This window comes from Mandrillus leucophaeus, unplaced genomic scaffold (genome assembly GCF_000951045.1).
Source record: "Mandrillus leucophaeus isolate KB7577 unplaced genomic scaffold, Mleu.le_1.0 Scaffold5, whole genome shotgun sequence".
Lineage (NCBI taxonomy): Eukaryota > Metazoa > Chordata > Mammalia > Primates > Cercopithecidae > Mandrillus > Mandrillus leucophaeus.
The window spans coordinates 5,575,428-5,602,631 of record NW_012105364.1 but is presented as its reverse complement, the minus strand read 5'-3'; the positions used below and the strand labels follow the sequence as shown (position 1 = coordinate 5,602,631).

The window sequence follows — 27,204 nt, the reverse complement described above, 5'->3', positions numbered from 1 at the left end:
AGAGGGGATAATTGCAGGACTGAGGCATTCAACAAAGCAAATGGGTGTGGGATCCTGAGCACAAGTAGGAGACTGGCCTTTGTTCGAGCACAGGCGGTTCATCCTTCATGTTAAGAAGGAAGGAATAAGACTCTTTGTAGATGTGGTGTTGAGAAGATGAGTGTGTGCCTGTCTGAGTGCTTCTGTTTTCTCCATGAAGCGTGAGGCAGGATCAGCAACTGTTTAGGCATGGTGGGCAAAGGAGTTGGTTTGAGGAGAGGGAAGATGGTTTGAAATCGGCCTTTTGGAGAGCAGGAAGGCAAACATGCCAGGATTGCCAGGCTCCGCTGAATGTCCATTTAGGACTTACATCCATTTAAGCAGCAGATGAGTTGTGTGGGACAGAAGGAGGCTGGTTATTCTTCCCTGGCTCAGGGTCTCATGGCAGTGAACCCTTGCCCTGTAATAGAGAGACCCTGTAGGAGGAAGGAAACTGCATTGGTCAAAGATGACAGTGGCCTGAGCAGCCTATTGGGTCCCTGAGGCCCCAGCCTCCTCACTCTGATAAAAGGCTTAGTTAATGTCATCAATAGGACAGAGATAGTTGTATATGAGGGGGCTGGTCAGAAAGGAGAAAGTGATGTAGGGGTGAATGGAGAGGGGAAGAAAATCATTTCCATCCACTTAAAAGCTTCTTTGCTGATATTCCTTCCTGTTTCACCAGGCCATATGTTACCCAACTTCCTTTTAAACCCTCACTATTGAGCCACCTACCTCTCCTTCTAGGCTTACAGAATGTTCTAGAGTTCTCAGCCTCAGATCAACACTATAGGAAGTGCTTCTGTAGCATCTGTTCCAGTTTCCCAGGTCCTGAGAGGTCATCCAGGCCAACCTGATGGTCCTATTGAAGAGAAAACTAGGACTCAGAGAAGGAATGTGACTTATCCAAGGTCATACAGTGAGTCATTAACACAGCTAGGGTAGAAACCTAGATCTGACTCCCAGCTTAGTGCTCTTTTCAGGTCACCCCTCACAACCAAGAAAATAAAGCCTTTGGTCACCTGGAAAGTGGCATTGGCAAACCATGTATTTCTTGCCATAGGGGGAAGAGGTGGTACCAGAGACGCCATGTGAAATCCTCTACCAGGGAATGCTGTACAGCCTCCCTCAGTATATGGTAAGGAGATGGTTAGGCCAGAGCTGCCCTTCTCTGCTACAAGGAACAGACAGCTAAAAACCATTTCAAGCGGACCTGTCCAACACTTGAACTTGTTTTCTGAGCCTTTGTGCCTTTGGCAAGGCATTCTCTGACACGTGAAAATTCTGAGCTTTCCTCAGTGCTCCTCTGATGGTGCTGTTCTCCCTAGTCCTTCTTTGGGAAGGGTGGGGAATAAGTTGGGGTCTCTACAGGATACACTGGGGACCCACCCTCCTCCGAGATAAGTACTGTAGTCCCTCTGAGATCTGCTGTGGTCTGTCATGTACTAGATAGCCTCAGGCTGGGAGTGGGGAAGATACCAATGGTTCGGGTTAGAGGAAAGAAAAGAGTGGGAGAAGTTGGGCTTATGCCTCCCACTTTATTTCTACACACTGTCCCTCTCACTCTGTTCCTTCCTTCCTCCCCTTTGAAAAGAACAGTCTTTTTTTTTTTAAGTGGAGTCTCACTCTGTCGCCCAGACTGGAGTGCAGTGGTGCGATCTCGGCCCACTGCAACCTCCACCTCCCAGGTTCAAGTGATTCTCCTGCCTTAGCCTCCCGAATAGCTGGGATTACAGGTATGCGCCACCACACCAGCTAATTTTTGTATTTTTAGTAGAGACAGGGTTTTACCATGTTGACCAGGCTGATCTTGAACTTTCGACCTCAAGTGATCTGCCTGTCTTGGCCTCCAAAAGTGCTGGGATTACAGGCATCAGCCACCATGCCAGGCCCTGGAAAGAACAGTCTTGAAGCAGAACAGCCAATGCGCTCCCTCTGGCTTTCTCCTTAGCCTCACAGGCAGGCCTCTCAGGACTGGGCACCTGTTTGCTCTTCTGGACGCTGGGGAGATATGGTCATTGAGGGAAGAACTTGGAGAATGGCTTTAAAACACTTTTTATAGGGCAGTTAGGGTGCAGAAGAATCACTCCCTTGCTGAGTGGATTTGACAGTGGTGAATTTCTTTATTTCTACTTCCCAGATCGCTCTGCTTAAGATTCTGCTGGCTGCAGCTCCCACCTCCAAGGCTAAGACAGACTCTATCAATATCCTGGCAGATGTCCTACCTGAGGAGATGCCGTGAGTGCTTCAACGGGGGCAGCTGCTGGATACTAGCTGTCTTGTCTGCAGGCTCTCTCTAGTCCCCACTCACCTTGTTAACACTTACAGAGATTGTCTCCAAAGAGATCTCCTCCTCTCTGCCCACCAGTACTCCCTTCCCCCTTCAGGGCTTTCTGCTTTGCTCTTTTTAGCTCAAAACTCAGGATCTGGAGGGTGACACCAGTGTCAGCGACTGGCTGCCCAGGTATTTGGGTGAACATTGCCAAGGGATGAGCTTGCCAAAAGAGAAATAGAAACAAAGAACTCAATGGAGCATTTCTTCAGACAGGCTCATAAGTGGGAACTCTGGAGGTTTCCCTGGCACAGAAGTTCACATTTCCCAAGTTCTGGCTCTCTTGTGTATATTATATCACACCCAAATACCTGGATCCCTGCAGGGCTCCCTTTAAGGCCACTTTCTGCGCTAATACCTTCTCTCGCCATTGTAGCATCACTGTTCTCCAGAGCATGAAGCTGGGCATCGATGTGAACAGGCACAAGGAGATTATTGTAAAGAGTATCTCTACCCTGCTTCTGCTACTCCTCAAACACTTCAAACTCAACCATATTTACCAGGTGAGCAGCTAGGAGCACTTCTCCACAGGTCTTGGGTGTTTCCCAGGCCCGATCTCTCAAAGGAAGGGTGCGAGGGCCCTTTTAGTTCTGATGAGCATCTTCCAGCCTTTTCTTTGTTCTCCCTCAGGGAATCCAGACACCCACTGCATGAGTTTGGGATAGGGTTATGGAGTGGGAACTGTCCTAGAAAGGTGCAGATGTCTGTGTCCCTTGTAAGTTATCCCAGGGTTGTGGGTAGGAATCTCTAGCTTCTCAGAAATATGCCCAGCCAGTTTTTAAAACAATGCAAGAGAGAATGTAAGCATTTCACAAAAATGGGGGGGAAGGTATATTGACCATAGTTTTCTATATGTGAAGCACTTTTCCAACATTTGAGATATAATTCTGAGAATAAGGCACAGTTCTGGCTCTTCAAGGCCTTGAAATCTTATAAAGGATACAGATACATAAGTAGCCAATTATAGAGAGATAAGTGTGCTGATACCGATAAGCACTGGTTGCTATGGAAACACCTAATCCACCTTGAGATGGAGAAGAAATGACTTCTAACCTCAGTCCTAAAAAAACAGATGTTAGCCAGGATATGGGAATTGTTAGGGAAGGAGGACAGGAGGCATTACAAGCAAAAAAGCTGATATGCAAAACTCCAGAGGGGAAAGAGACAGAGCAAAGTACCTTTAAAAACCGTTATTAAATGTTGCTGGAGTTCTGCCTGGGGTGGGGAAAGATGGGCGTGGTCTGGTGACACATGAAGCTGGAGGAATCGGCAGGGAGCATATCATAATCTATATGCTAGCACACAGTTACTGAGCACCTGTCCTGTGCCTAGCACCCTGTTAAGCTTGTCTAGGTCCTCATTTAATTCTCTCCACCCTATGAAGTAGTCTTATTTAATACCTCTTTTATAGATGACGAAATCAAAGCTAAGAAAAGTTAAGAAGCTGCTTTCCCATAAAACATTGTTTGCTATGCTAAGGAGATTGGACTTGGTTTCATGGGCATTGCCAAGATATAGGGACAAGATGGGGACAGCAAATGGATGCTGTCTGTGAGGAGACCATGGAGAAAAGAGGAATGCTTCTCATTCTTGCCCAGAGGCTCTACCCCATTTTCCTCCTATGAAGTCAGAATCAAGCTTGCTGGTAGAAAAGCAGGTCCTCAGAGTACAGAGAGGCTTCTGCAGGGTCTATGTCCGTGGCCTTATCAACCAGAGTATTTCCACTTTCATGCATTCGAAGACATCATTGGGTGTGTTTGGTTGCCCTGAGTGCTCCCACTTTTGCCAGTGTTTGCTGAGCAGCAGCAGGGCTGGGAGGAGTAGGGGTAGGTAGGAGATAGTGTTTCTAGTGGAAAGAGAACAGAGAACTGTGGATGTGTGTTTACTTCTGCTTTTCTTGGTGGGAAGCGTGTGGATTCACAGCCAGACAGGTGGATGGCTTGATGGGCCTTGCCAGTGTGTGTCAGTGAATCCTGACAGGGCCACAGGGACATCTCAAACTGAAAAAAGTTTTCCATCAGATGATACTGGATATGTGTTGGCTCTTTTGTCTGGGGCTTTGGAAAATACCCTGGATTTTACGAATAAAATAAATAACTTTCCAGGGAGAAAATATTGAACAGAAGAGGGAAGTGGTCTTGGCATAAGCTGACTCCACTGCTCTAACTACATACCCAGGGCCGTAAGGCAGCTTAGCTTGCTGCTTGGCTACTTGTTGGCGATCAGAGAGCTGAGGATTTAAAACATCACAGTTCTCTGCTTTCTCAACCCCATTTCTATACTAGAATACTAGGTTCTGGATCTGGAGATAAACTGTGTTTGACGCTCCTTAGTGTGTCATGGGTAACATAACCCCCATGACACTGCTCTTATGGCAACTTGCCCCACTAGGTTGTCCTGTATACAAACCACATCTGGATTTGGGAGAGCAGAATGGAGTCTCCACATTCTGGTATTTAGCCTATCAAAGACACCTTAGACTTCTCAATGCAGTATCTGTTGGCTGAAGGGCTCTTGTTCATTCATTCATTAAAATATTTACTAATATTCTTTTCCCCCTCACCCCATACTCCAAGCAGCCAGTATACTTACTGATATTCTAAATACTAAGGATAATATGGTATATCAGACATACTGGAGCTGGAGCCCAGTGGTCCATTTGGTTATTATGTGCTGTCACCATCCTGACTGAGTGATGCCAGGAGTAAGCTGCAGCTGTCCCTGCTATATCAATCACAGTTGAAACATTATGAGCCAGAGGTTTGGCATGGAAAACAACTCCCTCAGGGAGCCTTCCCTTCCTTTTGGGCTTAGGAACAAATCTCACAGCAATTCTTTCTATGTTTTGGAGTGAGATTTTATTTTCTGGCTTCTTTATTTTGTGCTTGTGACATATACTGCAGATTATCCCCCTCCATGTAGGATGGGCTGGGTGAAGATGATTCTTCCCATTTCCCAGACAGGAAGACTGATAACACAAGTGGATAGTAGATAGTAGATATTCTCAGGAATGGGTATTAGATTTGTACTTCCTCTCTTTTTCTCAAACATATTTTCCATTCTCCTCCAAATAAGCAGCCCTTTCTGCTTTGATTTTTAATTCAGTTTGAATATGTATCGCAACATTTGGTATTTGCCAACTGCATCCCCTTGATCCTGAAGTTCTTCAATCAAAATATCTTGTCATACATCACTGCCAAAAACAGGTATGAACTCTGGACAGGTTTATTTCAAGGGGCTATTTTGGGGTGGTTGAGAAAATTACATCATCTCCGAGCCTTTCAGTTTTCCTGGTGTCCCTAGTCCCTCCTGTCTTAGAGCTGTCACTGTTAAATTTAATTTTCTTGAAGTGTTAGCTGATGGAGTGTATGGTTTGCCTTCTTTAGGGAGGTATTTGTATTTTAATAGTTTTAAACACTGAAAAATGTCATGACTTAAATGAAGTGGCAGTGATGAATTTTTAGCTCTGTCAGGTGGATCCAGGGGTTGTTTTTTGTGAAACAACTTGCTTATCTGGCCAGGCCTTATTTTAGTATAAATCATAAGTTGGAGCAATTGGAACAGTTATGCTGTTTCGTAAACTGTAATGCATTATACAAAATTTATAACTGAAGGTACGTAATAGAATTTACTGGGGTACGTCAATTTGTAGTTTAAAAAAATAAGGTATTTCACATTCATTATTTAATCTCCTCAGCAATGCTAAGAGTTGTTATACATTTTATTCTCATTTTGCCAATTAGGAAACAAATTCAGAGATATTAACAAAATTAACAAGCTGGTGAGACCCCTGAAGTAAGCATCAGAGACAGGATCAGAACACAGGCTTCCCTGTGAATACAAATTGCTTTCCATTCGTCCAGCCAAGCAGGGACTTAGGGATTACAGAATAGATCCTTGTTCCTTAATATTCTACTTTCACAAGAACTGGAAATATGTTAATCAGTAGAGTTTACCAGAGGCAAAATTCCTAAAGTAGAAGTAAGAGGTCTAATCTCATAGTTGGGGTGACTAGAGATATTGCCACACTAGTCTGTCAGTACTGCCTGAAATTCCACCATGGAGAGGGAGCCTACTTATATGTAGCTTAAAACACACACACACCCCCCCTATGGAACCTGAAGTCATGAGACCTGGATTCGTGACCTGGATCTGCCACTTGCTAGTTATGTAATCTCAAGCAAGACACTGTTTCTCTGAACCACAGTATTTTCATCTTTAAGAATACCTTTTCTGACTGTATCATAGAAATGTTGTAAGCATTGGTTAATATTAGCATATGCAAGATTGCTTTAAACACTGCCCCTTGAGGGTAAGCATTGGAGGATGGGTTTTTCCTAATGATATGGAGACCTGTGCACTAACCCCTTTAAAATGGGCACTTCAGATGTGCTACTTGAGTTACCAGGGAAAATGAAGTACAGGTCAGGCTGTATCAGGGTCAGAGCTGCAAGCAGGCACCTCTGTGTATCAGTCAACGCTCTGGGTTAAAAGTAACCAAAGCTAGCTGGACTAGACTCATGCAGAATAGTGACTTTGTCAGAATGAAATGACATGTGTCATCTTGAGGAACCTAGGACAGCAATGCAGCTCTGGACCTCAGGGTTGGTCTGTAGTGTGGGGAGCCCAGAAAGCCTTCCACTTCTGTCTGTAAGACACCAGGCCTCTGTATTTCCACTCCAGTTTCCTCTCTCACTGACAAATGTATCAGACTGCGTTGTTCGCTTCTCAGGCGGCATAGTGAAATATGTCTATATGAGCTGAACATGCCCCACCTCAGAGACTGAATTGACTCTCCAATCCCTATTCCAGATTCCCTAGGTTCACCCCTAAATCAACTGTGGCTAGGGGAGTGGTATACAGAAACTTAATGTTCCTTCTGCACCCATGGACCTAGAATGGGGGGGACAGACAATTCAATAGATACCCATTTGGTTCAATTTGGAGTTGGAAGAGTGGTAGCAACAGACTACACCTTTTGCTAAGGTTGGCCTGAACAAGATGATCCTCTTATGCATGAACTGTAAGTTTTACTTTTGAATGATCTCTGAGAACTTGGAGATCACAACTCATTATTGCAGAATTTTCTCATGGATCTTACAATCTAGATGTTCTAGATACTTGTAAATTAATTTTATGCCCCCTTAGGCTAGATTTCAGTTCACTAAGAGAAAGGAACAAATCCATCTTTGATTTCCCACCCCCATTTCCTGGTCGCCAGCACCTACTTTGCCATAGGGCTTCGTCAGTAGGAGGTGGGTGGATAGGTGAATGAGCCAGCCAAGAATGTTCATCCTAATGGAGCAGTACAGAACTGGCAACCCTGGGAAAATCTGATAGAGTAAATCAAGATGATGAACAACATTACAGGTAGTTTGACACAGTCCTGTCCCAAGCTGACTCTTCTTCTCTCCTACCCTGGTCCCCCAGGTTATCTTTGTCTGAGTTTCTTGGACAAAGGTAAACATTTCTGGCCAAATAAATTGTTGCCTTTTGCTTGTATAGAAATTTTGACTTTTGAAATGTAGAGACAGGTTCATTATAGCAGTGTGAACTCGTCTTTATAGCCACTGCTTTACCAACATCCTTTATTCATTTCCAACTGCACTAGTTCAGATAGATTGGTGTTCAAAACCTCATGGAATGTCAGAACCAGAAGGAGCATTAGAGATTAGCTAGTCCAGATTCTGTGTTGTGTCAATGAAGAAGGGAGAAGAGGAAAGAGAGAGCTGTCATTTATTTTGTAACTATGTCCTTGTCATAATGCAATGCCTTATTTCTCCTCCTAACTCATGCCTGCTTCCCTGGGCTCATCACAGAGCTGTAACTTGCAGTCCCCCACTGTCAGCTATTATCATTCTTGAGTTCCTAGATTAGCCTTTCTATAGGAAGCTGCCCCTGTCTCAAGCTTCCTTTAGGAGTGGCTTCTGTAATCATTCCCCAGAGCTCCCAGCTTTCAGAAAGATCTGGTGAGAGACACGGGAGGATCATTTCATCCTCACATCCTCAGATTGTTATCCAGTGGGATGGGTTTGGACCATGTCTGTGGGAGCAGTTATATTCACACATACAGTTAAATGCAGAAACACAAATGCACTTAAGTTTACGTATTCCTTTAAAGAAGCAAGGAGTGCTAAGAAAAGAGGCTCTCTTTCTGCTCTCTTTTGCATCTACCAGATGGGGGCCAGCCTCAAAGAACTCATTGGTTCCTCTCATGATAGGAAAGGAGACTGGAGCTAGAGTTGCCTGGCACCAGAGCCCTCAGTTTCAGCTGAGGTCACTAAGCAATTTGGGAACTGGATAGGGGCTGCTGGAGAGAAATAACTCCTGCCCTTTTCAGATACAGCCAATTCCTGCTGTTGCCATTTACCTAAAGCCTGTCCTTATCTCTGCATCTTACAGCATCTCAGTCCTGGATTACCCTTGCTGCACCATCCAGGATTTGCCGGAGCTTACTACTGAAAGTCTGGTAAGCAGATGGGGATTTGGTAGCCTTTGAAATTGCTAGGTGGTACAGGTTGGCATTTGCTCTTTCATTTCTTCTCCAACCCCTTAATGCCCTGGTTTGAGAGTCTTAGATCAATGAAGGTATATTGGCAAGAGCACAGATGCAGCAGGGGTTTAGAGTTGCTGACCCAGTTGAGAAAGATCTGGAAAAGCTTAGCCTAGCATTTTTCAGAGAAGAGGAAACAGCCAGTGAAGAACACCAAGGAGGAGAGGGAATTTAGAAACATAATGGGACTGAAATTGAGTGTGAATATCTATGCTAAATGCAGGAGAATCTCTTCTGGTCTAGCTCAAATAATTATCTGTCTTCTTTCTGCTGTGCTACAGGGAGTTCACTTCTTATTTTCATATAGGTTATAAACCTAGCAATGTGTACCTGAGAAAATACTTGTCTAAGTCTCTCGGAGGCAAAAGTCTGTATAGCCACAAAAGGATTGCCCAGAAAGTTTCTCATCTTGAAAACAGCTCTAGGCAAATCAGAAAAGTCACTCACAGTTATTCTCAATTCCATGAAACTGACTGAACAACAACCATACTGAAGATGAGGTACCTACCTCATCGTGTATTGCCACAGCTCCTTAGATATGCCACAATCCATACCTCCAGCCTGTTGCATTGTAATTATGCATTTGTGTCTGTTTCTCAATTTGACTGTAGAATCCTTGAAGGAAGAGATAGTATCATCATTTTTATATCCTTAGAGTCTAGCACCTTGTCTGGTACATTGAAGAGCTCGATAAATGTTAAATGATTGAATCATTTAACCGATGTAGTAACCGATGGTTACTACAACCCTTTGTCCTCCAATTGTAATTCTTGCAAAATGTTGAGTCAGAAAAGTATATTATGCAAAAATAGAAGGACAACCTCTGTGGTACAAGTTTTATAGAACCATAGGATTCTTGGCTGGAGGGGACTTAAGAGGGGGCTTAAGGGCCATTTGATCCAACCCCCTTATTTCGAAGATGAGAAACCTAAAGGCCCAGTGACTTGTCATGGTTTACTCCTCATAGGTGACAGAGCCTGAATTAGACATGAGTCAAAAGACCCATGTCCTGAGACACCAACCTTGGCACCGTTTTTTACCACTGGGATAGAGAGATTCCCTGGTCTTATTTAGACATGGGCTCAGCAGCCAAAGGAGTTGGAAGCTTTTTATTCCTACAGAGAAGTAATAAATTTTCTAAGCTTCTTTATGTTATTTATGATGCTAGTCAGTCTTTTATCAAATTTTTTATTAAAAAAATTTTTTTACCCACACTACACAGATGTAGCTATTCAATCATTAAAACTACTCTATGAGGTTGTATTACTATTTTATAGATGGAGAAGTTAAATAGCTACCAGTTGAAAGTGGAAGTCAGGGTAGAAAGACATGCATCCCCTGCCATTCAGAGTTGGAATGAAGAATACGTTTTCCACAGAAACAGTGGTACACAGTAGCATTAAAATTCTGCTATTAGTAGGACATTTCAGAAGATAAAGTCAACTTTTATGGCCTGAATTTATTTCTTCCTATAATGTGTTCTTTATTTTCAATTCCAACCCCATTTGTTCATATATAGGAATTGATAGGAACCACGATTTCACATCTCTCCCAATTGACCTTTGGGATATGTGCATAAAATTATTGAAATGAAGTGAACATAGTAATTTATTATGTTTTCTAAGAAGACTTTAGTATTATCCCAGAGTGAAAGCGTGTATTTATTCTTCCTAAAAAATAGTCATGCTAAGTATTTTACTCCTTTCTGTGAAGCAATAGTGGCACCTGGTGGTTCCATTTAGTAACCACAGACTTTTTGTTTTGCTTGAATTTTGAATGAACCCAGTCATGGGCTGCAGTAACTGGTGAGTCTATTCCACATAGGTCCTCAGTATGGTTTATCTAAACTTGTGACTTCTATGCTCAGAAAAAGACTAGTGTTCAGATGAGTAAGATATATCTCTTTTTTTCAGGCTTAACAAATGGCAAGCACAGAAAATGTACTGGCTATTTGAATATATAGGATTTTCTTTTCTTTTCTTTGAGACAGAGTCTTGTTCTGTCACCCAGGCTGGAATGCAGTGGTGCGATCTCAGCTCACTGCAACCTCCACCTCCTGAGTCCAAGTGATTTTCCTGCCTCAGCCTCCCGAGTAGCAGGGACTATAGGCACGTGCCACCATGCCCGGCTAATTTTTGTATTTTTAGTACAGATGGGATTTCATCATGTTGGCCAGGCTGATCTCGAACTCCTGGACTCAGGTGATCCACCTGCCTGAGCCTCCCAAAGTGCTGGGATTTCAGGCGTGAGCCACCACGAATGGCTATAGGATTTTCTTTAAGTTTTTTTTCTGATATTAAAATAAATATATGTATTGCAGAAAATTGGAGAAACAGAAAAGTATGAGGAAGAAAAATACTCTTATGTCACCTACATATAGCCACTGTTAATATTTTGCTGCAATTATATATATATATATTCACCCATATATAAACACATTAACAAAACTAAGACTTTATACATAGATGTTTCATTTGGCAGCAAAATTTACATGTTCACAATATCATTTTATTAAACATTCTAGAGGACAATTTTTTTCTTCCTTTTTTGAAGGCAAGGTCTTGCTTTGTCACCCAAACTGGAGTGCAGTGCACTCGGCCTGAAGCACAGCCCACTGCAGCCTCAAGCTCCTGGACTGAAGTGATCCTCCCACCTCAGCCTCCCAAGTAGCTGGGTGTAGCTGGGACCACAGGCATGCCACCATGCCAGGCTAATTTATGTATTTTTTGTAGAGAACGGGGTCTTTGTGTTGCCCAAGCTGATCTTGAACTCCTGGGCTCAAGCAATCTGCCCTCCTTGGCCTCCCAAATTGCTGGGATTACAGGTATCAGCCACCACGCCCAGCTGAGGACATAGTTTTGATATTTTTTATTATTTATTTTTTATTTTTATTTATTCATTTTTGAGATGGAGTCTCACTCTGTCGGCCAGGCTAGAGTGCAGTGGCGCCATCTTGGCTCACTGCAACCTCTGCCTCCCGGGTTCATGCGATTCTTCTGCCTCAGCCTTCCGAGTAGCTGGGATTACAGGCACATGCCACTACACCTGGCTAATTTTTTGTATTTTTAGTAATTTTTTGTTGTACTGTGTTAGCCAGGATGGTCTCAATCTCCTGACCTCATGATCCGCCCTCCTCAGCCTCCCAGAGTGCTGGGATTACAGGCATGAGCCACTACACCTGGCCCAGGGCATAATTTTTAATAGTTACACATAATATTCCACTATTTAGTTTCAAAAAAGATTCTTCTCTGTCGTTGACATTTATTTATGTTTTCCTTGTGTAACTCCAAAACAAACATCCTTACATGCGAATCTTTTTTTTTTTTTTTTTTTTGAGACAGGGTCTTGAAGTTGCTCAGGCTGGAGTGCTATAATGTGATCACAGCTCACTGCAGTCTTGACCTCCCAGGGTCAAATGATCCTTCCACTTCAGCCACCCAAGTAGCTAGGACTACAGGCATACACCACCGTGCTTGGCTAATTTTTAAATTTTAAAAAAATTTTTTTAGAGATACAATCTCCCTAGAGACAGAATCTCCCTATTTTGCCCAGACTGGTCTCAAATTCTTGGGCTCAGTGATCCTCCTGCCTTGGCCTCTCAAAGTGCTGGGATTACAGGTGTAAGCCACTATGCCCAGCTGCACGTGAATCTTTGATTATTTCCTTTAGATTCCTAGAAGTGGAACTATTGGGCTGAAGTAGTCTTTTTTTTTTTTTTTTTTTTGAGACAGTCACCCAGGCTGGAGTGCAGTGGCACAATCTCTGCTCACCACAGCCTCTGCCTCCCAGGTTCAAGCGATTCTCCTGCCTCAACCTCCCAAGTAGCTGGGATTACAGGTGCGTGCGTGCCATTGCTGCTCAGCTAATTTTTGTATTTTTTAGTGGAGGCAGGGTTTCACCATGTTGGCCAGGCTGGTCTTGAACTCCTGACCACAAATGATCTACCTGCCTTGGCCTCCCAAAGTGCTGGGATTATAGGCTTGAGCCACTGCTGGGCTGAGGTAGTCTTGATTTATATTTTTTCACTTTTCTGAATTTGAACTGAATTCAATTCAACTTTATTTGAAACTCTAAAAAGCATGATGAACATGAAATAAAAGTAGAGCTAATGGCATATTAATTTCTGAAGTATTCCCATTTTGTCAAAACAATTAGCTATAGATAGGCCATCCTCACCAATATACTGAGTAGTTTCCCCTCCCACCTGGTACAGGAAGTTTAAAAATTTGTGTATCTCCAAATGTTGGTATTCATACTCAATCCACTAAGCTAGGAAAAAATTGAAATAAAATTCCAAACTTAAATGAAGGATGGTGAACGTATGTTATGTGGAAGTTAAGTGTGGTCTTTGAAAGGAGATTGCTGGAGAAGGCAGTGGATGTGGACTCAGCATGTATTTTGCAATGCTTAGCATCTGAATGGTTGTTGAGAACAGTGGTATGAAATGTAGGCTGTGCAAGGAAATGCTTTGGGGGATGGAAAATACTTTCATATGTATTATACTGATATCTTTTTTACTTTCTACACTTATGTGTACATTCCTACAATGTTATTTAAAACTATGCATTTATGAGTAAACATACATGTATTTCAGAGTTATACTGTAAATGTACCATAAGGCATATATCCATTTTCCATGAGTTATTTATGCAAAGAAAGGACCATGGATAAAAATTTTTTAGCATTATATCAATTTTCCTGTTGGTCACTATTTCTGTAATGGGTTCTTGGGGAGATTAGAATCTCCAGGATGATTTTTCAAACTCACATATCCAGGTATGTTAGTGCCCCTTACTGAAGCACTTGTAGTTTGTTAAAGTTTCCCAAACAATCTTGAATTTTTTTTTTCTCCTTCCTCCTTATCCACTTATTTCACTTGAGAACCATTACTCTCTTTTAAGCTATCCAGATCTATGTCCTTAATCTAGCAGTAATTTATCAAAAACCCATATGATAAGAAAATTATTCTATAATGGTGTTGGTAAAGAAAAGACTAAAATAGAAAAAAAATGCCGACAATTGATTGGCTAATGAGGTGGGTGATGCCAGATGCAAGACTGCTGAGCCTACCACAGGAGCAAGAGAGAGGACATGCATTCCATCTTAAGGCATCTATGAGCCCATGTAGACACCATGAGCAAAACTCACCCTCCCGTGTTGAAAAAGTTCATAGACAAGAAGTTATCATTGAAATTAAATGGTGGCAGACATGTCCAAGAATATTGTGGGGATTTGATCCCTTTATGAATCTTGTGATAGATGAGCGTGTGGAGATGGCAACCAGTGGGCAACAGAACAATATTGGGATAGTGGTAATACAATGAAAGAGTATCATGTTAGAAACCTTGAAACAAGTATAAATGATGGCTGTTCAGCATAGAAATCCATGTCCCCTCTCCAAAGAGCCTGTTTTACTGTGATGTAAAAATTAGGTCATGTACATTTTTATATCGGACTTTTTTTTTTTTTTTTTTTGAGACGGAGTCTCGCTCTGTTGCCAGGCTGGAGTGCAGTGGCGCGGTCTCGGCTCACTGCAACCTCCACCTCCTGGGTTCAAGCGATTCTCCTGCTTCAGCTTCCCAAGTAACTGGGATTACAGGTACTCGCCACCACACCCGGCTAATTTTTGTATTTTTAGTAGAGATGGGGTTTCACCATGTTGGCCAGGGTGGTCTTGAACTCCTGACCTTGTGATCCACCCACCTCGGCCTCCCAAAGTGCTGGGAAAATTACGAAATATGAAAATTAGCTGGGTGTGGTGGCAGGCATCTGTAATCCCAGTTACTTGGGAGGCTGAGGCAGGAGAATCACTTGAACCTGGGAGGTAGAGGTTGCAGTTAGCAGAGATAGCACCATTGCATTCCAACCTGGGCAACAGGAGCGACACTCTGTCTCAAAAAAAAAAAAAAAAATTGTTAGATAAACTTGTAATAGTCAAAAAAAGAAAGTTTAAAATAAAAATAGGATTTCATTTTCAGTTATGTGAACCATAATAGATAAATGAATCAAAAGAATCATTTGTCAAGTCATAGTTATTACCATGAATTTGACATCAGTTAAGTATTAAGACCTAGCTTTTTTTTTTTTTTTTAAAGACAGAGCCTCACCCTGTCACCCAGGCTAGAGTGCAATGGTGTGATCTTGGCTCACTGCAACCTACCCTCCGGGCTCAAGTGATCCTCCCACCTCAGCCTCCCGAGTAGCTGGGACTAGAGGCACATGTCACCACGCCTGGCTAATTTTTTATATTTTTTGTAGAGATAAGGTCTTACTACATTGCCCAGGCAATTTTTAAATTTTTTGTAGAAACAGAGTGTCACTATGTTGCCCAGGCTTGTTTCAAATCCCTGGTCTCAAACAATCCTCCTGCCTTGACGTCCCAAAGTGCTGGGATTACAGGTGTGAGCCACCATGCCTGGCCAGCATAAGTTTTTTTAATAGTTTCAAATAAATGCAGGGCTAACATGGCCAGGAAAGCCTGAAGCACAAAGCAGAGAAATAGACTAGGTAGTATGGAAAAGACAAACAAACCTGGCTTTGCCACTTATAGCTATAAGGGATCTTGAGCAGGTTTCCTGTAGGCTATAGAAATTTCATCTATAAAGGAAGGAAGGTTGAGTCATTAGATAAGCATCCAACTTTCCTTGGACTATAAAATTCCCCTACATTCATTATAAAATAACCAAGTTAATATTAATAATTTTGATTTATCAGTGCAGAGCTCGTTTGTCACATAGGGACTTCAGTAAGCTGTTGAGGAGGTTTGAGATATAGTATTAGATCTCACCCTTAGTAGCCCTTCTTTAAAAGTTCAATCTGATCATAGGCTGACTAGATTCAGTCAAGTGCTTCCATTTAAAGAAGGAAACCTCACTGTTTTTTGTTCTTGTTTTTCCTGGGAATGATTATTTTCTTCTGGTTTGAAGTACGAATTATGGTAGGACCAAAGAATGTGCTTTTCCACCATTGAGTCTTCAAGAAGCTCGGAAAGCAGGGGATCCAACTAAATTTCCTCTGAATTGCCTTCTGTGTGCAGGATTCCAGAAGTGCAGCTAGAAGGTGAACAGTAAATAAAGAGTCTTCAAATGACTGAGTACTGGTGATTGGGTGCTTAACATGTGACCTTGGGCAAGCCCCTTCCCCTTTCTGGGCCCCAGTTTTTGTTTCTGTGGATGACAGAATTGGGACTAGAGCAACTACATTCCTTCTGGTGCTCACATTCTAACCAATATGATTCCTCAATCCAAAAGGAAGAAATGCTCCATTCTTCCCTTAGTCATCTGAATTAATTAGCTACATAATTGGCATAGCCTAGATTTTATTTGGCTTGGCTCACTCACCTGGGTGATGGATGGATCTTTGAGAATACAGCCCTCTTAGTGCCCTGGAGATACTCTGAAAGGGTGGGATGTAGTCCTTGAACTGAATCTTTAGACCTAAGGCATACTGCAAACAAATATTCGTGAGAGTAGGTTGTGGGTATGTTTTCTTTTTTAACTTTAGTTAATACAAAGGAAGTAAAGGTCTTGCTTTGGCTAGTATGAAGTACCAGGAACAAGAGAATGTGACGTGTGCTGCTGTTCACAAATTATATCTCCTCATAGAGGCTTCCGTTGTAATATGCTGGGTCTTGGGAAAAAAAAAAAATAGAGAAAGGTGACCTGCCTTAAATGAATATAAACATGAAGAAAAACTCTCAAGTTTGGCAAATGTGAACAGGTACCTGTGGAACCAAAGACCTGTTGGGAAAAAGTTATCTGTTGGGTTGGAAAAGGCACAGGCTAGAGCAGTGCTGCAGGTAGAGCCTGCTGCAAGCAAGGGAGACAAAACAAGCTAGGGTTTGGTGGCCATCCTGAGAGAGCCACTGACCAGTGTGTGTGCTTTCAATGCCAGCTCCTGGCAGCATCTAATGTGAGAAGTAGAGCTACTTACAGTTGTCTGGGGAAGTAGTATCAGAGGGAAAAGAGAGTTGGCACATGCCTATAGTCCCAGCTACTTGGGAAGCTGAAGTGGGAGGATGATGAGTTTGAGCCCAGCCCGGGCAAAATAGTAAGACCCAGCCAGGTGCAGTGGCTCACACCTGTAGTCCCAGCACTTTGGGAGGCCAAGGTGGGCAGATCACCTGAGAGTCTGGAGTTTGAGACCAGCCTGGCCAACATGGTGAAACCCTGTCTGTACTAAAAATAGAAAAATTGGCTGGGCATGGTGGCATGTGCCTGTAATCCTAGCTACTTGAGGGGCTGATGCAGGAGAATAGCTTGAACCCAGGAGACGGAGGTTGCAGTGAGCCAAGGATAGCGCCACTGCACTCCAGCCTGGGCAACAGAGTGAGACTCTGTCTCAAAAAATAAAAATAAAAAAAAAAAGAAAGAAAGAAAAAAAGAGGAGGAAAGGAGAGCAAGGCCATGGGCAACTGAGACTATCTTCAAAGAGGGAACTGGAGTTCCTTTCCTGGAATTCTTGAGACTGAGCCCTAAGGAAAAGGCAACAGCCACAAATGGCTTACCCTTACTCAAAACTTCACTTTTTTTTTTTTGAGACAGCATCTCACTCTGTCACCAGGCTGGAGTGCAGTGGCGCAATCTTGGTTCACTGCAACCTCTGCCTCCCGGGTTCAAGCGATTCTCCTGTCTCAGCCTCCCAAGTAGCTGGGACTATAGGTGTGCGCCACCATGCCCTGCACATTTTTGTATTTTTGGTAGAGGTGGGGTTTCACTGCGTTGGCCAGGATGGTCTCTATCTGACCTTGTGATCCGTCCGCCTCGGCCTCTCAAAGTGCTGGAATTACAAGCGTTAGCCACTGCACCCAGTCCAAAACTTCACTTTTAAAACTACTTGGTGGGGCACGGTGGCTCACGCCTATAATCCCAGCACTTTGGAAGGCCGAGGCGGGTGAATCACTTAAGGCCAGGAGTTCAAGACCAGCCTGGCCAGCATGGTGAAACTCCATCTCTCCTAATACAAAAATTAGCTGGGCGTGGTGGTGCACATCTATAATCCCAGCTACTCAGGAGGCTGAGGCACAAGAATCACTTGAACCGGGTTGCGGAGGTTGTAGTGAGCTGAGGTGGCGCCACTGCCCTCCAGCCTGAGCGACACAGCAAGAGTCCGACTCAAAACAAAGAAAGAAAACTTTACTTGATTAATCACCAGTCCATTTCTTTTTGGGATTTAAATATGGACCCTCCCTCAGAGCATCTCTGCTAGGGAAGTTAGCAAAGTTGTTTGGATTACAGTCACATATCCCAAATGCCAAATGTTATAAGTCTAAGATTATTCATTGCAGCATTCTTTATAATAATGAACAATTGGAGTCCAGGCGTGTGGTAGCTCACGCCTGTAATCCCAGCACTTTGGGAGGCCAAGGCGGGTGGATCACTTGAGGCCAGGAGTTCAAGACCAGCTTGGCCAACATGGAGAAACTCCATCTCTACTAAAAATACAAAAATTAGATGGGTGTGGTGGCCTGTGCCTGTAATCCCAGCTACTTAGGAGGTTGAGACAGGAGAACAGCTTGAACCCAGAAAGTGGAGATTGCAGTGAGCCGAGATTGATCCACTGTATTCCAGCCTGGGAAACAGAGCTAGACTCTGTCTCAAAAAAAAAAAAAGAAAAAAAAAAATGACCAGGCGCAATAGCTCAAGCCTGTAATCTCAACACTTTGGGAGACCAAGGCAGGCAGATCACCCTAGGTCAGGAGTTCAAGACCAGCCTGGCCAACATGGTAAAACCCCATCTCTACTAAAAATAGAAAAATTAGCTGGGCGTGGTGGCAGGCGTCTGTAGTCCCAGCTACTTGGGAGGCTGAGGCAGGAGAATTGCTTGAACCCCGGGGGGGCAGAGATTGCAGTGAGCCGAGATGACACCACTGCACTCAAGCCTGGGCAACAGTGTCAGACTCTGTCTCAGAAAAAGAAAAATTGAAAGATTGGTAATAACCTAAATGCCTACTAATATAGGGCCAACTGGTTAAATAAATTATGGTACATACTTGCAATACAATATTAGGTAACCATTAAAAAGAATGAGGCAGTTCTTTTCAACTGGAGAAAGTCCACGTAAATCACGAAATTATAGAATGCTCAGAGCTGAAGTGATCTTAAAGATTAGCTAGTTCAACCTCCTACAAGAAACAAGGAAAATGATTTACCTAAGATCATACAGTCAGGGATGAGGCCATAATCCAGGTATTCTGGTATCTATTCCAATGCTGCTTCTACAAGGGGATGCCTTCTCTCCCATATTATTCTTTGAGATACTGAGGAATGCAAGGCTTTTTATGCCTCTACCGTATTGAAAATCAGGATGAAGAAAGCTCACAGTAGAAATACACTTGCTTATCCCATATGTTTTGTGTTTCCCTTGTGTCTTAAAAATTTAAAACTCTGGCCGGGCGCGGTACTCACGCCTATAATCCCAGCACTTTAAGAGGCTGAGGCAGGCGGATCACCTGAGGTTGGGAGTTTGAGACCATCCTGACCAACATGGAGAAGCCCCATCTCTACCAAAAATACAAAATTAGCTAGGCGTGGTGGTGCATGCCTATAATCCCAGCTGCTCAGGAGGCTGAGGCAGGAGAATCACTTGAACCCGGGAGGCAGAGTTTGCGGTGAGCCAAGATTGCCCCATTGCACTCCAGTCTAGGCAACAAAAGCAAAACTCTCTCTCACCAAAAAAAAAAAAAAAAAAATTGAAAGTCTGCCTGTCTCTCTTAACCGCACAAGATATAATGTCTGTAGAACTTGGTCTATTTGGGGCAGGCCAGACTAGCTGATGCAGTAGAGCAGAAAGTCCCATAGAAGTTTTCCCTAGAAGCAGACAGATGGTTCTCCTGGGACAATGTTGAACATTTACTATAGGATGGAGAATATTATTTATAAATAATATTTCTGTTTTTTGAGATGGAGTTTCTCTCTTGTTCCCCAGGCTGGAGTGCAATGGCACGGTCTCGACTCACTGCAACCTCTGCCTCCTGGGTTCAAGTGATTCTCCTGCCTCAGCCTCCCAAGTAGCTGGGATTATAGGCGCCTGCCACCATGCCCAGCTATTTTTTTTATTGTTTTAGTAGAAATGGAGTTTCACCATGTTGGCCAAGCTGGTCTCGAACTCTTGAACTCAGGTCTCGATCTGCCTGCCTCGGCCTCCCAAAGTGCTGGGATTACCTGACCTATAAATAATATTTCTGACCTATAAATAATATTTCTAAACAAGAAATTTCCCTGAAACTTTTTGGCTCTCGGTATTAGGTATTAGGAAAGCCTAATACCCTCAAAAACCTCAGATGTTCATTCCACATTAGCTATATGCCTGTGTTGCTTCAAATTAATTTGAGGGAGGAAGAGGTAATTTTCCATTCACCAGACAGCAGCTCACTTCTACATGTCGTCTACTCCTACATTCTCCTATCACATTGTGGATGTGAGGAATTTCCAAGATGTTAGTTTGGCTGTCATGTGTGCTCATTGATTTATATAGCTTCTGACACCAGTATGTATTTGCAAGCCCCAAATTCACATAAGGACTCATATTTTTATTTCTGAAAAATGTTTCTATGAGTAGATACCTGCTTTTAATCTAACATCCATCTGTTGTCTCTGGTTAGGTGTTCACAAACTATCAAAAAATAGATAAGAAAAACACCTGATTAGAATAAACCATCTGCCATTTTTCCTTCCATGCTGAAGAATTAAGCATCTGACTGTAATATGGTTTGATAAAGGAGGGTTGAGTTTGATAAAGGAGGGTTGAGGTTGATTTAAAAAAAAATTCAATTATAATAGATATCAGAGCCATCCAACATAGTTTAAAATCTATAAGAATTAGACCTAATCCTAACAATTACATAGTTTATATAAGTGCAAAGTACTTATATATAGGGGTAAAATCCTCTCATCTCTTTTCTGATCCTAGAGGAATAAGCTACACAAGAAAACTTGCTTGAATCAGGTTCCTGTGTTCATGTATCATCTGTCTAACCAACACATGCTGTAGATAGAGTCTTCCAGGATTGGCAGCTGAGGGGGTTTTCAAACTGTGGGCTTTGGAGACCTCAGTGTGTTAAGAAACAGGAAGGTGAGGAGGTATTATTTCATACAGGAAGGCCTCACCTAAACTGACCAACATTGACTTCCAGGCTTCTGTGGGAATTAAAGCCTTGTAGGTATTAAAATAATGATGGATGTTCCCTATTATAGGAAGCTGGAGACAACAGCCAGTTCTGCTGGAGGAACCTCTTTTCCTGCATCAACCTCCTGAGGCTGCTCAATAAACTGACCAAATGGAAACATTCCCGGACCATGGTGAGTGTGGTTTTATATCATGGAGTTGTCCATCTGACTGAATTTTTAAAAGATCACTAGTAAATTTTTGTGTGCTGCCTGGTTTGTGATCTCCATATATAGACACTGAATGCTGCATGAGATTTAGCATCTTATAATTCTGGGCACTTATTCTATATTAGATGATTACCTATCAGTCCATTTCTTTTCAGGGGTCCGAATCTCAGACCCTCCCTCAGGGCAACTCTAGCAGGGAAACTAGCAATGTTGTTTGGATTACACACATTCCCAAATGATACAAGTGCAAGGTTTATCATTGCAACATTGTTTATAATAATGAAAGCTTGGCTGGGTGCGGTGGCTCATGCCTGTAATCCCAGCACTTTGGGAGGAAGAGACAGGCAGATAACAAGGTCAGGAGTTCGAGACCAGCCTGACCAACATAGCGAAACCCCATCTCTACTAAAAATACAAAAATTAGCCAGGAATGGTGGCAGGCACCTGTAATTCCAGCTACTCAGGAGGCTGAGGCAGGAGAATCACTTGAACCTGGGAGGCAGAGGTTGCAGTGAGCTGAGATCATGCCACTGCACTCCCGCCTGGGCGACAGAGCGAGACTCCGTCTCAAAAAAATAATAATAATAATGAAAGCTTGGAAACAAGCTAAATGCTCATTAAGCAGGACCAACTGGTTAAATAAATGATGGTATGTCCTTATAATAGAATGTTATGCAATCATTAAAAAGAATGAGCAGCCAGGCTCAGAGGTGCATGCCTGTAATCCCAGCACTTTGGGAGGCTGAGGCAGCAGGATGGCTTGAGCCCAAGAGTTTGAGACCAGCCTGGGCAACATGGTAAGACCCCATCTCTATTCAAAAAAAGTAAAAGAATGAGGCAGTCCTATACTGATATGGAATGATTTTCAAAATATATTCAATAAAAAAAAAGAGGTAAAGAACAGTGTGGCAGGATATGTAGTTGGCTATCATTTGTGTTAAAAAACAGAAGTAGGCTGGGTGTGATGGCCCATGCCTGTAATCCCAGCACTGTGGAAGGATCACTTGAGGTCAGGAGTTTGAGACCAACCTGACCAACATGATGAAACCCCATCTCTACTAAAATTAGCTGGGTGTGGTGGCGGGCGCCTGTACTCAGGGGAGGCTGAGACAGGAGAATTGCTTGAACCCAGGAGGCGGAGGTTGCAGTGAACCGAGATTGCACCACTGCACTCCAGCCTGGGCAACAGAGTGAGACTCCATCTTCAAAACAAAACAAAAAAATATAAGTAATGTATACATACATAGAATTATCTCCAGAAAATAAAAAACTGTGACAGTGGAATTGATATGTGTGGCTGACAAAATTTTCTTTTCATTTTATACCATATGCTTTGAATATTGAAAACTTTGAATAATAAAATATGAATGGAATAGTTCTCTCTCTCTCTCTCTCTCTCTCTATATATATATATAAAATTTTATTTTTTTGAGACGGAGTCTCACTCTGTCACCCAGACTGTAGTACAGTGGCATGATCTCAGCTCACTGCAACCTCCGCCTCCTGTGTTCAAGCAATTCACGTGCCTCAGCCTCCTTGGTAGCTGGGATAACAGGCCCATGCCACCACGCCTGGCTAATTTTTGTATTTTTAGTAGAGATGGGGTTTCATCATGTTGGCCAGGGTGGTGGGTGATCCACTGGCTTCAGCCTCCCAAAGTGCTGGGATGACAGACATGAGCCACCGTGCCCAGCCCCCCTATATATTCTTGAAGATTAGATCTAGGTAGAGCCTGGATCATAGATCCCTGAAAGCTCCCCAGGGACTTCTGAGGCTAGCTAGGTTTGGTTTAATTTGTCTGTAAAGTGGAAATTCCAAGAAACGTTAGATGTTTATCCCACCCCTCTTTCAATGAACAGATGCTGGTAGTGTTTAAATCGGCACCAATCTTAAAGCGGGCCCTCAAGGTCAAACAGGCCATGCTGCAACTTTATGTCCTAAAGCTGCTAAAGATACAGACCAAGTACCTGGGGCGCCAATGGAGGAAAAGCAACATGAAAACCATGTCAGCCATTTACCAGAAAGTGCGTCACCGCATGAACGATGACTGGGCTTACGGGAATGGTGAGTCTTCCCAAAGCTCTTGACTTCCTGGAGTTTCCTGGGGTTTAGACAAAACTAAATAAATATTTATCACTCCTCTTTTGGCATGAATTGTTACATATTTTAGATGAAAAAGTATGTGATTATAGGTCAGGCATTAATACGCCAAACTTTAAGGTTATGCCTCAAATTCTAATATGTACCCTTGTCCTATGTAAACTACGAAAATCCGTTTTATAAAACAAGTAAATGGAGAGATAATTGCCTTTCCAAAACATTCTTTTAAATGACAGCTTTCTCCAAAAGATTTTTTAAATTAAAACAATTTGTTATTATTACAAAGCAGCTAGGAAAAAAAAGATAGAAAATATAAGCAAACAAACATTTTACTATATTATATTTATGCTGTATTTGTACTATCCAGAAATTGCCACCATTAACATCTTATTGTATATTCCTCCAGATCTTTTTCTATACATATATATGCATATTTTATTAAAATGAAAGCAAGTTATGTATGCTATTTTGTAATTTTCTCTTTTAACATCATCTCTACCTTTTCATGTTAGTACATTTTCATTTCATCTAATGAAGTTCATATTCACAATTTTCTAGTTGTCCCAAAATGTACTTCATAGCGATTTTTCCAAGTCAGAATCCAATCCAGGACCACAGGTTACATGTGGTTGTTATACATATGTTAATTATTTTTGTTTTCTGGTTTTGTTTTTTTTTTTGAGAGAGAGGGTTGCTCTGTCACCCAGGCTGGAAAGCAGTGGCATGATAATGGCTCACTGCAGCCCCGACATCCTGGGCTCAAGTGATCTTCCCAGCTGCCAAGTAGCTGGGACTACAGATGCATACCACCACCACACCCAGCTAATTTTTAAATTTTTTTTGTAGAGATGGAGTCTCTCACTATGTTGCCCAGGCTGGTCTTGAACTCCTGGACTCAAGGGATCCTCCTGCCCTGGCCTCCCAAAGTGCTGGGATTACAGGCATAAGCCACCGTGCTTGGCCTCTAGCAGTCTCCCCACACCCACCATTAATGTTAACTAATTGAAGACCTAGGCCAGTTGTCCTGCAAAAGGATTTGTCTGTTTTCTTCTTTGTGGTGGTATCTACTTTATTCCTCTATCTATGGTATTACCTGTAAACTTGAAGTTAAATCTAAAGGTTTGATGAATTCAGTTTAAACCTTTTTGGCTGTAGTATGCTCTAGGTAATCTTGGGAACTGTACATTGCCTCACCTCAGAAGGCAAGATATTTGGTTGAACTACCAGAACTTGTAAGATTGATCAGAGTTTGGAAAAATTTGTTTTGGAGAGCTTTTTTATTGTTTTGTATTTGACGATTATTTCCATAATTGTATTTGAGAATTTTTGGTAATGACTTGTCTTTGCTGGGTTTGTAACCTGCTTGAATTTTAAAGGATGATGCAGTAAAGAGTTCAGAGAACTCTACTTACTTACCTGGCAGGGAAAATACCGTGATCATGAAGGTGGTTTTCCCAGGACAAGGCTTATCCATTTTACTCCAGATATGCTGACCCCTGCTATTCCTCCAAATGTGGGAAACTCAACTGCATAATTTGTGGTAGTGAGGGACTATCTTTTCACTAAAAAAGGGTTTAGAGAACTAAAGGAAACATATGATAGGCACATAACAAGCCAGGATGCAACTTCTGCTATAAGACATAAAGCACAATTATCTATTAAATTATTGTACATTTTTAAAACATGAAAATGTTTTATCCTGCAAATGGCACATCTGTTGTTGCTGCCATTATGAGCCCAAACTCACACTACACTTCCTTATGATAAACCCTTGCATATGGGACATGAGAGATCTGGGAGATTTGTATCTTTAGCCCTGAAATAAGTGTCTAAGTGAATAGAAGCAAAACAGATTATCTGTTTTCTGTTTTTACCTTCATTGAAGCTGTCACCTCATCATCTTAAAATAAGCTGATATATAGATTTATCACATGCTGGAGGAGATTCCACAGAATCAGGAAAGTCTTCAGTAATTGGTCCATTCTGATTCTCCATGTTATACCCCTCTTGCCCCTTCCCATTCCTTGAGAGCTGGCTACTCCATTCAGATGGCACTCTCATCCCCTAGGGAAAGCTGCATAAAAGGAATTTAATTACCCTTTTGGGAAATATAATACATATAACTAGTAATACATAAAGCTAGTAAGAAAGGGAAATAATGAAAAGGAAATACAATAGAAGAATCCACCTCCCTCTGGGCCCTCATTTCCTTTCTCATAGGTAACCACTATTACTACTTTCTAGGCTACCCTTCCAAAGGTAATTTCTGCATATACAAGCTTATGCATGTGGGCATATGTGTATTTTTTAAACCTAAGTGTCAGCATGCTGTATACTTACTTTGTACATTGCTTTTCACAAAAAAAAAAAAAAAAAAAAAAATTTCTGAGCAGTTCCATTTTTGGAACCATGATCTGTGGTAAGAGAAGCAGTGTCTTGCATTAAATGTATTTTTCTTCCTCTCTTTCCAACACAGACATCGATGCCAGGCCATGGGACTTCCAAGCAGAAGAATGTACCTTAAGGGCCAACATTGAGGCTTTTAACAGCCGTCGGTATGACAGACCCCAGGACTCTGAATTTTCACCTGTGGATAACTGCTTGCAGAGTGTGCTTGGGCAGAGGTTGGATCTGCCTGAAGATTTCCACTATTCATATGAGCTCTGGCTCGAGAGAGAGGTGTTTTCACAGCCCATCTGTTGGGAGGAGCTTCTCCAGAATCACTAAGTTCTTGTCAACAAGCATCAATAGGTGGAGGTCAGCTCCAATAAATGGTGCTCTGCCTACCCTGTCCATACAGACTTTGTTACCAGTTCTAGGAGTGCTTGCCACAGGAAGATCAGCCTAAGAACATCCAGTATTGTTCAGGGCTCTTCTGGGGGCTCTTGGTCCTAGAGATGGTGCAAGGGTGGGATCCTGAATCACAACAAAATGATCAACTTGCCCTGGGGTCAGTTGGGTGCCCAGTTGGCCTAGGAAATCTTTTGGTGGATCAGTCCTAGACAAGCTCTTTGGTAGGACCTCTTCCTGCTTTAGTCTTGGCTAGAACCAGGCTAGCCTTTGCTGGCTCTAAAAGAGGAAATTTGTTACAGCATTTGACCCATGGCATTCATCACAGATAGTGGGAGGTACAAGTCATAAAATAAGGAGAAAGTTTTCTTCTTGCTCACCCTGGATTCCTAGGACTTATCAGAGATTTGGAAAAACCAACTTTGAAATTAAGTTTGCATTTTAAATTTCAAATTTGGACAGCCTCTTTCTAAAATCATTAACTCTAAGATTATTTTAGAGCACCTGCACCTTCTTTGTGAAGGATGATGATTTACTATTCCCTCAATACTGCATGTTATAGAAAAGGGTGTTGTGTAAAGTGTTTTTTTCCTCATTCTGTAAGAGATCTATATTCAATGTGAAAATTATTTCCTTGTGTACTCTGTATAGGGCATGGAATGCTCTGCCATTTTTAAAGAGCCACAACCAATATGAAATATTCAGGTCCTTTCTAAGGATGTTTCGTATTTTTCTTAAATGACTCCAGTCTTAAAATGGCTGAGCACACTGCAGAAAATTATCCTTTTCATCCAATTCATTTTTTAAATGACAAGTTAACTACAGGAGGCTTTATTTATTCAGATGGTATGTCCACTTGTGCTCATGATCAATATATTTTTCTAATTGAAAAGAACAGTAAGAGCATCACAGCTTACCATTTTTCTTTTTCTCCAATGTTGATTAATGATTTTTTTCCCTTTTATTGCTAACAGTTTCAAAGTGTCATGTGGAGATTTAGCAATACTGTTTCTACCTAAAAGTATTGCACGTTTCATTGAAAATGTAAGAATTGATATACCAGCCTCTTTATATTT

The 27,204-nt window shown here is 42.2% G+C and overlaps 1 protein-coding gene across 1 annotated transcript in view; it reads left to right on the top strand.

Annotated features, from left to right (window-relative positions):
- STRIP2 (striatin interacting protein 2) overlaps positions 1-26,065 on the top strand; it is a 53,944-nt gene extending 27,879 nt beyond the window's left edge. Inside the window, exons 14-21 of the mRNA XM_011995880.1 lie at positions 1,082-1,156; positions 2,159-2,256; positions 2,727-2,853; positions 5,456-5,556; positions 8,753-8,819; positions 21,098-21,202; positions 23,098-23,302; positions 25,815-26,065. Of these exons, the coding sequence (XP_011851270.1) occupies positions 1,082-1,156; positions 2,159-2,256; positions 2,727-2,853; positions 5,456-5,556; positions 8,753-8,819; positions 21,098-21,202; positions 23,098-23,302; positions 25,815-26,065 (1,029 nt within the window). The remainder of the gene's footprint in view (positions 1-1,081; positions 1,157-2,158; positions 2,257-2,726; positions 2,854-5,455; positions 5,557-8,752; positions 8,820-21,097; positions 21,203-23,097; positions 23,303-25,814) is intronic.
- Positions 26,066-27,204: the final 1,139 nt, after the last annotated feature.